Here is a 10,282-nt window from a genome sequence, read left to right as displayed (position 1 = left end):
TTATTGCGGGGACGGGGTGTGAGGGATGAGTTGCAGGAAATGTGAGAGACACGTTTGAGGGCATTCTCGACCACTGAGGGGGGGAAGTTGCGGTCCTTGAAAAATGAGGACATCTGAGTGGAATGCCTCATCCTGGGAGCAGATGCGGCGGAGGCGAAGGAATTGGGAATAGGGGATGGCATTTTTGCAGGAAGGTGGGTGGGAGGAGGTGTATTCTAGGTAGCTGTGGGAGTCAGTGGGCTTGAAATGGATATCAGTTTCTAGGTGGTTGCCCGAGATGGAGACAGAGAGGTCCAGGAAGGAGAGAGAGGTATTAGAGATGGTCCAGGTGAACTTAAGGTTGGGGTGGAAGGTGTTGGTTAAGCGGATGAACTGTTCGAGCTCCTCGTGGGAGCACGAGGCAGCGCCGATACAGTCATCAATGTAACGGAGGAAGAGGTGGGATTTAGGTCCGGTGTAGGTACGGAAGAGGGATTGTTCCACGTAACCTACAAAGAGGCAGGCATAACTTGGGCCCATGCGGGTACCCATGGCCACCCCCTTTGTCTGTAGGAAGTGGGAGGAATTGAAAGAGAAGTTGTTGAGGGTGAGGACGAGTTCGGCTAAGCGGATGAGGGTGTCAGTGGAGGGGGACTGGTCGGGCCTGTGGGACAGGAAGAAGTGAAGGGCCTTTAGGCCATCTGTATGGGGAATGCAGGTGTATAGGGACTGAACGTCCATGGTAAAGATGAGGTGTTGGGGACTGGGGAATTGGAAGTTCTGGAGGAGGTGGAGGGCGTGGGTGGTTTCACGGACGTAGGTAGGGAGTTCCTGGACCAAGGGGGAGAAAATGGAGTCCAGATAGTTGGAGATAAGTTCGGTGGGGCAGGAGCAGGCGGAAACAATGGGTCGACCAGGGCATTCAGGTTTGTGGATTTTGGGAAGGAGATAGAAGCGGGCGGTGCGGGGTTGGGGAACGATGAGGTTGGAGGCCGTGGGTGGGAGGTCACCTGAGGTGATGAGATTGTGGATGGTTTGGGAGATGCAACATCCCCTCCTCAGTGGTCGAGAACGCCCTCAACCGTGTCTCCCACATTTCCCGCAACTCATCCCTCACACCCCGTCCCCGCAATAACAACCAAAAAAGAATCCCCCTCATCCATACGTACTACCCCACCAACCTCCAGATCCAATGCATCATCCTCCGACACTTCCGCCATCTGCAATCCGACCCCACCACCAAAGACATCTTTCCCTCCCCACCCTTATCTGCTTTCCAGAGGGACCACTCTCTCCGTGACTCCCTTGTCCACTCCACACTCCCCTCCAACCCCACCACACCCAGCACTTTTCCCTGCAACCGCAGGAAGTGCTACACCTGCCCCCACACCTCCCCCCTCACCCCCATCCCAGGCCCCAAGAAAACTTTCCACATCAAGTAGATGTTCACCTGCACATCTGCCAATGTGGTATACTGCATCCGCAGTACCCGTTGTGGCCTCCTCTACATCGGGGAAACCAAGCGGAGGCTCGGGGACCGCTTTGCAGAACACCTACGCTCGGTTCGCAATAAACAACTGCACCTCCCAGTTGCGAACCATTTCAACTTCCCCCTCCCATTCCTCAGACGACATGTCCATCCTGGGCCTCCTGCAGTGCCACAACGATGCCACCCGAAGGTTGCAGGAACAGCAACTCATATTCCGCTTGAGAACCCTGCAGCCCAATGGTATCAATGTGGATTTCACAAGCTTCAAAATCTCCCCTCCCACTACCGCACATCCCAAAACCAGCCCAGCTCGTCCCCGCCTCCCTAACCTGTTCTTCCTCCCACCTATCCCCTCCTCCCACCTCAAGCTGCACCCCCATCTCCTCCCTACTAACCTCATCCTGCCCCCTTGACCTGTCCATCCTCCCTGGACTGACCTATCTCCTCCCTAACTCCCCACTTACACTCACCTTTATTGGCTCCATCCCTGCCTCTTCGACCTGTCTGTTTCCTCTCCACCTATCCTCTCCTCTATCCATCTTCTATCCGCCTCCCCCTCTCTCCCTATTTATTTCAGAACACCCTTCCCCTCCCCCATTTCTGATGAAGGGTCTAGGCCCAAAACGTCAGCTTTTCTGCTCCTATGATGCTGCTTGGCCTGCTGTGTTCATCCAGCTCTGCACCTTGTTGTCTTGCATTCCTATTAGCCTGTCTTCCTAGCTTCAGGGGTCTGCGGACAGGATCACTTTGACCTTTCTTTCTTCACTCGTGGGACATGAGCATCGCTGGCTGGGCGCCATTTATTTCCCATCCTTAATTTACTTACGAAGGTGCCCTGCCATTCATTTTGGCTGACCTGGCAATTGTAGGTTAATATCTGCACAGTGACACCCCAGAGTGCGATAGAACAGAATTTTGTCTCAAACTCCTGGAGTTCCCTCCCGAACACCATCTGCCAAAAGCACACAGGCTGCAGACGTTCATGAAGGCAGCTCAGCCTCACCTTCCTAAGGTGGGAATGAGCGATGGACAAGAAATGTTATACCATCAGCATCATCCATGTCCCACAAGTGAAAAAAATTTGGAGAGGCATCAACCATTTAGAATTTATTGTCTGAGCAGTCATTGTCCAATATGGAAACAAAACACGGTCTGTAAATGTGACTGATTGCGTTTGAGAGGATGGCACCTGTGAGGGCGCCGTGAAACTTCTGTCTTTGAGTCAGTGAGGCGTGTATTCTGCAATAACATCTTAATGTGAAAAATGATTGCAACAGGGAATTGACTCGCTGTCGTAATCTGTTTGTTCATTTCAAATAATAAGTTGGAAAATGTTGCAAAATCAGTCCCCTCAGGAGATGACTTGACCAGATACAAACTTAAGTCATCACAGACATCCCAATTTGCAGTTCAATAAAAGTTACGTGGCATGAGTGTGAAGGGAGATCACGACACACTGAAGATGTATTCGCAAGTTGACCAGATTCAGAAAATATATTATATGGTTCTTGCCATCGTAAGTGTTCCCGGTGAGTGTCTGTAAATATGGAAAGTTTGTAAATGTCTGTGTGAGCTGCTTGCGAGTTTTAGTTTGTGTTTCATAACACTGCATTCTGATATAAACAGTTACTCTTTGTACAGAACCCCACAGTGATGAAAGTCGAATAAGAGAAATGGTTTGAATGAATTTTGTTATGTTACCCTGTATTCACAGTGATAAATCATCTTTTAACATTCTGGCTTTCTCAATTATCATTAAGTTGTATTCAGGCTGACATTGATAGATTCTTCAATCAAAGGTTTATTGGAAAAGGGCAGCCATGTGAATGTGAAGAATGTTGAATCAGCTGCTAGATGGGCTGAACGGCCAACTCCTATTCCTTTTTTTCATGGTGTTATGGTCCTAGTCCAATATTGTGTAAAATTCCTTCAAACCTTAGTGGGGATAGAGTTCTCTGAGTGAAGATGTCAGTGGAATTGATAAGAACACAACAGTAAATATGGACAGGCTTCCAGAGAAGTCTGTGATCCCAATATCAAGAATTGTTGGGGCAATCCGTCAGTGTAGATTGGACTTGTTTTAGTTCACTGCTCATTGATGAAAGTCTAATTCCATTGATCATGAAACACCAGCAATGTCTATCAGGTTAGAATTACGCGCAGTGTAGTTCTCCGAGCAGTTCAGCATCCCTGATCCAGAAAAAAGAAATTGTTGGAGAAGCTCAGCAGTGGAGAGAGAGAAAGCAGAGTTAATGTTTCAAGTCCAGTGATTATTGTCTGAATGACAGTCGCTAACTACTGGGGGACTACAGGGATCTGCGCTAGGATGCCAACACTTCACAATCTATATTAATGATTCAGGTGAGGGAGCTGAATGTAATTGGACAAGCTAGGACTTTTTTTTCTTTAGAGCATAGGAGACTGAGTGGGGAGCTTATAGAAGTGTTTAGGATCATGAGAGGCATGGATAGGATGAAATGCCCTCAGTCTCATTCCCAGGATTGGTGAAATGAGGAGTAGAGGGCATCAGTTTAAGGTAAGAGGGGAAAGAATACATGGGAATGTGAGGGGCAACTGTTTTACACAGAGGGTGGTACTCATATGGAATGAGCTGCCAGTAGAAGTTGTTGAGGCGGGTACATTCTCAACATTTAAAAGGCATTTGGATGAATACATGGGTAGGAAAGGTTTAGAAGGATATGGGTTAAGTGCAGGGAAATAGGGTCAGCGTAGATGGACAATTTGGTTGGCACGGACCCTTCTGGGCTGGCTCCATGCTGTAGGACTGTATGACTCTATGATCATATTGATTGGTGAAGCAGGCTCGATGGGATGAATGGCCTCATCCTGCTTCTATGTTTCTGTGAATCTTTCTCTGAAATGAAAGCATCTGGGGGCATTTGTTTTGTTTTGCCGTTGATGGGGTTGGGAGGATGTGGTTGGAGGAAAGGACTGAGTCGGTTTGATAGAGAAAGTGCCCAGAGGGAGAGGAGGGGTTGGTGGGGGGGAAAGAGAGAGAGAGCGAGAGAGAGAGAGAAAGCAAAATGCTGGCTAGAACGCTCGGTGGAAGGGTGAATAGGTGAAAATGGATTGTCTGTATGAGGGGAAACCTGGATAGAACAGGAGTTAAGGGTGTTGGGCTGTGGGACAAAAATGGACAGCGGTGTCCGTGCTCTGATAGTGTTAAACTCAATGCTGAGTCCTAAACGCTGCAAGGTACTGAAGTGAATGATATGGGGTATGTCCTCCAGTTTGCACTGAGCTTCACTGGAGCATTGCAGCAGGACTGATGTAGAGATGTTGGCCGGGGAACACAATGGGTGGAGGAGGGTTTTGAAGCTGCATACAACTAGAAGCTCGCTGTCATCTTTACAAACTGAATACAGGTGTTCTGCAAACCGGTCACTTGGTCTGGATTTCTGATCCTGTTGACATTTAACTTTTGGGAGCATCTGACAGTTCAGAATAATACTGAGTGATTGTTCACTATCAAAGAAAATTACTAATCACAGTGATGGTATTTACTGCAAGTCCTGAACAGTGATTTCATAACTGGGTTAAAATCAATTGATTCAAGATATTATTTATTGAGGGAAAAACTAGAGGAAGCTGCAACTCAAAGGGACCTGAGGGTAATTGTGCATTAAACACAGAAATCTAGTACACTGGAAGGGCAGGCAACAGGAAAGACTTATTCCAGGGGGTTGGAGTATAAGAGTGCTGAAGTTTTATTACAACTGTACAAGATGCTGGTGAGATCACATCTGGAGTGCTGGTAAAGGACATGAGGAACTTTGGATCAGGATGATCCTTTTGAATGTTGGTGCAGGCTCGGGGAACTGAACAGCCTACTCCTGTGATAACAAGGTGTAGAGCTGGATGAACACAGCAGGCCAAGCAGCATCAGAGGAGCAGGAAAGCTGACGTTTCGTGTCTAGACCCTCCTTCAGAAAAGCCTACTCCTGTTCCTATTTCAGATGGTGTCCCTCATCGCTGGAGCCCCATCGAGGCGAGTATTCAAACCTGAGGAGTGTGTCTTCCTGTGCAGGTTCTAAAACTTCATATTTCCTACAATGGGAAGACAGTGTTAGTGGGAAGTTGGTTGAGTTTCAACAAGTTGGGGACTGTAGTCCAAGTTTGCTGAGAGTAAGATCTCAGGGAATACCCAAACTTTGGCAGCCAGCCCTGATGGTTCCAATGGGCAATGGAGGATATCTTTGTGTGAAATATTAGCTCATTAAAATATTTTTAAAAAGCCAATCAGGTTAAAATACTGTTGTCAATGCCTGAATCAAACATAGAGCATGCTTAACATTTCAAGACTCTATCTTGTGGTCTCATGGTCACTATTTTCATCTCTGTCTTGCAGCCAATTTACTGGGAATTGTGATCCTGTCCTGCAGACAGTGTGGTCTCTCTAACTGCACCACTCGCTACCTCGTGGCCATGGCAACTGCAGATCTTCTGGTCATTCTCACTGAGGTCTTACTGCGGCGGATCAGTTATTATTATTTCCACATGACTTTCCTGGACATCACCCCTGTTTGCAGTGTTCGCGCTGTCCTGCTCTCTGCTGCTACAGACTGCTCTGTCTGGTTTACTGTAAGTTTTTCCTTTGATCGATATGTGTCCATTTGTTGCCAGAAGCTGAAAACAATGTATTGCACTGAGAGAACCACGATTGTTGTTCTAGCGACAACCTGCACCCTGCTCTGTTTAAGAAACATCCCTTTCTACTTTATCTTTGAACCTTGGGTGATAATCGACAATGTCCTTTGGTTCTGTGTTGTAAAACCAAACGTTTATAATGATCCTGCATGGGTGGGATTTTCATGGTTAGATGCAGTTTTGACACCATTGCTCCCATTTGCTTTAATTCTTTTGCTTAATGCACTGACAGTCAGGCACATTTTAGTGGCCAGTCAAGCTCGTAAGAGATTGCGGGGTGAAAGCAAGGGAGAGAATCCAAGAGACCCAGAGATGGAGAACCGAAGGAAGTCTGTGATTTTGCTCTTTGCCATATCTGGCAGCTTCATCCTCCTGTGGTTGGTTTCTGTTATAGAATTCCTATATTATCACATTACAGGGGCAGATCCCAGGCACTACACACAGTCTGAAGTTATCTTTAGACAAATTGGAGTGATGTTGGTGAATTTAAGTTGCTGCACAAACACTTTTATTTATGGGGTGACTCAGTCCAAGTTCAGAGAGCAGGTCAAGAGTTTGATGGAATATCCAGTTACAGCAATTGTTCAATTCATGAATAAAAGACCCTGAGATCCATCCAGTGGTGCATTCCCCCATCAGAAAGATCTGTCTGGTCCTTGGAGCAGAATGACCAAATAAAGCATCCAACTCTCAGGGTCCACTTCCAACATCGAAGAGTTTATTGGGATGACAGTTAGGAAGAACCATATGGAAATCCAGATGTTTCTTCAATGTAAAAAAAAATGTATTTTTCTACATTGTTTTCAGCCTGTCTTTATCAATTACAGGCCAGTGATATTATTAATTTATTCCATACACTTCCCTGAGGTTAATCATTGTGACTGCATGGTCAGTGATGGACAGTCTTCTGGATAACTCTTGGGTCTCCCATGATTTCATAATGTTTCCCAGACACCCTTATCTCCCTCCTTGGAGCTTTTCACAATAGATGTTTTATTCAATCATATTCCAAATTCCTGACAGTTATCCTCCTTCCCAGACACTCAACAGCTGCAGCACCTTCATTGCCAATAATATATCACTATGGACCTTTCAACTTCTGTTACACAGTCTGTTTTCCTTAATAACTTTATCACAGAAGATATAAATGGATGCAAATTGTTAGAAAATTTGCAACATAAATTTCAGTAGAAAGTTTTTATATATAAGTCTGACTCGACCTTACTTTATTGATTCACAGGATGAAGGTGTCACTGGCTAGATAGCATTTATTGCCCATTAAAAGTCAACCACATTGTTGTCAGTTCTGGAGTCATGTGTAGGTGAGACCATTTAGGGATAAGTTTCCTTCCCCAAAGGACATTAATGAACCAGATAGATTTTTACCAACAATCGGCAATGGATACATGATCATCATCAGGCTCTTAATTCTAGAGTTTTATTGAACTCAATTTGCATCATTTGCCATGGGATTCGAACCCAGTTACCCTGAATACTATCTGGGTCTCTGATGAGCAGCCCAGCGATAATATCACTAAGTTGTTACAGCTACCTTGGAAATCTCTTTATCTTGCAGCTGCAATTGTAACACCTATTCACATACTGTAAATGGGTTTCCTCACCGTTCGTCTTTATAGTTTTTTTTAAATGAAATCTCTCTAATGCTTATTGTACTGTTTGGATACATTCAAAATCTATATCAATCGTTTTCTGGAAAACTTAAGTGAAGTAAATCGACCTTTTCTACCAGCTGTGACAGATCCCTGACTCTAAACTAATTAAGTACAAAAGTTGTCTCTCACTATGCAGTGTGCTCTGATCCGACTATTTTAATGGAAACAGCTGCAGCTGCATATATCTGCATATATGACTCTTTCTACAGAGTCATTATTGTTCTCATATATAATTTACTTCAAAACAAACTGCACTGAACAAACTATTTCTAAGTTAACTGACAACTTCCTTGGACATTTTCTGCCGCTTTCAGCCATGAGCAAACACTGGTGATTAGCAGATATCTCAAATAATCAGGGATTCCACAATTTAACCATTCTTCTCCATTGACCTGTTGTTTAATTGGAGCGCTCAGGTGTTTAAAAGGGGGATCTGCCTTCCCGAAGTATTGAGAGAATGAAAACAATGCTTCCATTTAAGAGCTGCAGAAAGACATTGTTCTCATTTCAACGTCACCTGTCTCCACCTATTTTGCCATTGACAGTCGAGTGTGTGTGTATGTATGCATGCGTGTGTGCTTGTGTGTGAGAATAGGTCTCTGTGTGTGCATGTCTGTGTGTTTGAATGAGTGTGACTATGTGTCTCTGCATCTGTCTGTGTGTGAGTGCAGGTGGGAGTGTGCGTGTGTCTGTGTCTGCAATTGTGGGAGACAGTATGTGTCTGCGGTTACAAGTGTGTGTGCGGCATTTCAAGAGCTCATCCAACTACTTTTTAAATGTTGTGAGGTTTTCTACCTCCATTTTAGAGGAGGTGACACCCTTGTGGTATAGCTTGTTTTACCAGAGACCCAGCTATTGTTCTGAGGATCAGGTTTCTAATCCCGCCATGATAGATGGTGAAATTTGAAAAAGAAACATGGAATTAACAACCTACTGATGACCACGAGCCCATTGTCCATTGTTAGAAAACCCCATCAAGTTCATTAATGTCTTTCAGGGAAGGAAATCTCCCATCTTTACCTGGTCTGCCCTACATGTGACTCCAGACCCACAGTAACGTGGTTGATCCGAAGTATCGTTTGGGTAGTTAGGGATGGGGAATAAACGCTGGCATCATCAGTGACACCCACATACAGAGTTTGAAACAACATGAACTCCCAGGCATGCCTGGATTGGTGCTTGTATGTATATGCATGTGTATGAGTCTGTGAGTGAGTATGTGTTAGTGTGTATCAGTGAGTGCGACAGCATGTATATGCAGTCTGTGAGTGTGCAGGTATACGTGAGATTATGTGTGAGTGTGTGTGAGAGCGTGTGTGTGTGTGTGTGTGTGTGTGTTTGAGAGACTGCTTGACAGAATATGTGTACATATGTATTCGATTGCATGGCTGTGAACCCCTATGTGTGTATCTGTTTGTTTGTGCAAGATTGTTAATGTGTATGTAGGTCCTTGTTCCTGTCTGCCTGACTGTGTGCGGATGCCTGTCTGTTTAATATATCTCTGTGAATTTGGGCGTGTGAGTCATTACATGTTTGCATGTGTCAGTTTCTGTGTTTGTATGTGTCTTTGCATATGGTTATGAGACCGTGCGAGTGTGAGTCTATGTGTCTTTGATGATGAGTGTGTGTGAGAGAAAGTGTGACTGTGTGAGAGAAATGTATCTGAGGGTGAGAAAGTGTGCCTCTGTGAGGGCTTGTCTCTATATGTATTTCTGTCTGTGTGTGCACACATGTACCTGTCCTTCTGTCTGCATTATGCCTTGTGCATGGGTATGTGTGCCTTTGTGTATACATGTGTGCGATTGACCCTACACTTGTTTCTGTGTGTGTGTACTTGTGTGTTTATACCTTTGTGATTCAGTATATGCCTGTGTATTTCACTGTGTGAATTTATGTTCTGTAGCTTTCTGCAGTCTTTCTCCATTTAAATAATATTTAGCCCCTCTATTCTTTCTAACATTGATCACTTCACATTTCCTGACACTATATAGCATTGACTGAGTTTTTTTTTGCCCCAGTTATTTAAGTTGTCTATATTGTTATGAAGTTGTATAGAGTAATCGTGAATTGGAAGGAAGGAAGTTAGAATTTCTTTGTTAAAAAAAAACAAAGTGTGTGGTCCCTTTAAGAGATAGAGTGCTTTTCTAAGCTTAGAAATTTACACTGTATGTAGCTGAAGATTCTGAAATTGAAACATGTATTAATTGGCTGACTGATTGGAAACCCAAGGTTTGTTTTGATGTTTTGGCAATGAGCTGGAATCAGCCAATTAATTTAAATCAAGCACTTAGTGATTGAAAGCCAATTCAATTTAAATCTGAGATAACAAGGTGTAGAGCTGGATGAACACAGCAGGCCAAGCAGCATCAGAGGAGCAGGAAGGCTGACGTTTCTGAAGAAAGGTCTTGGCCCGAAACATCAGCTTACCTGCTCCTCTGATGCTGCTTGACCTGCTGTGTTCATCCAGCTCTAC

General features: G+C 44.7%; 1 protein-coding gene across 1 annotated transcript in view; it reads left to right on the top strand.

Moving 5' to 3' along the window:
- LOC109924719 overlaps nt 1–6,745 on the top strand; it is a 17,917-nt gene extending 11,172 nt beyond the window's left edge. Inside the window, exon 7 of the mRNA XM_048620724.1 lies at nt 5,838–6,745. Within this exon, the coding sequence (XP_048476681.1) occupies nt 5,838–6,745 (908 nt within the window). The remainder of the gene's footprint in view (nt 1–5,837) is intronic.
- The last annotated feature ends 3,537 nt before the right edge of the window (nt 6,746–10,282 follow it).

This window comes from Rhincodon typus, chromosome 48 (assembly GCF_021869965.1).
Source record: "Rhincodon typus isolate 14 chromosome 48, sRhiTyp1.1, whole genome shotgun sequence".
Classification (NCBI taxonomy): domain Eukaryota; kingdom Metazoa; phylum Chordata; class Chondrichthyes; order Orectolobiformes; family Rhincodontidae; genus Rhincodon; species Rhincodon typus.
This window is presented reverse-complemented; position numbering and strand designations above follow the sequence as displayed.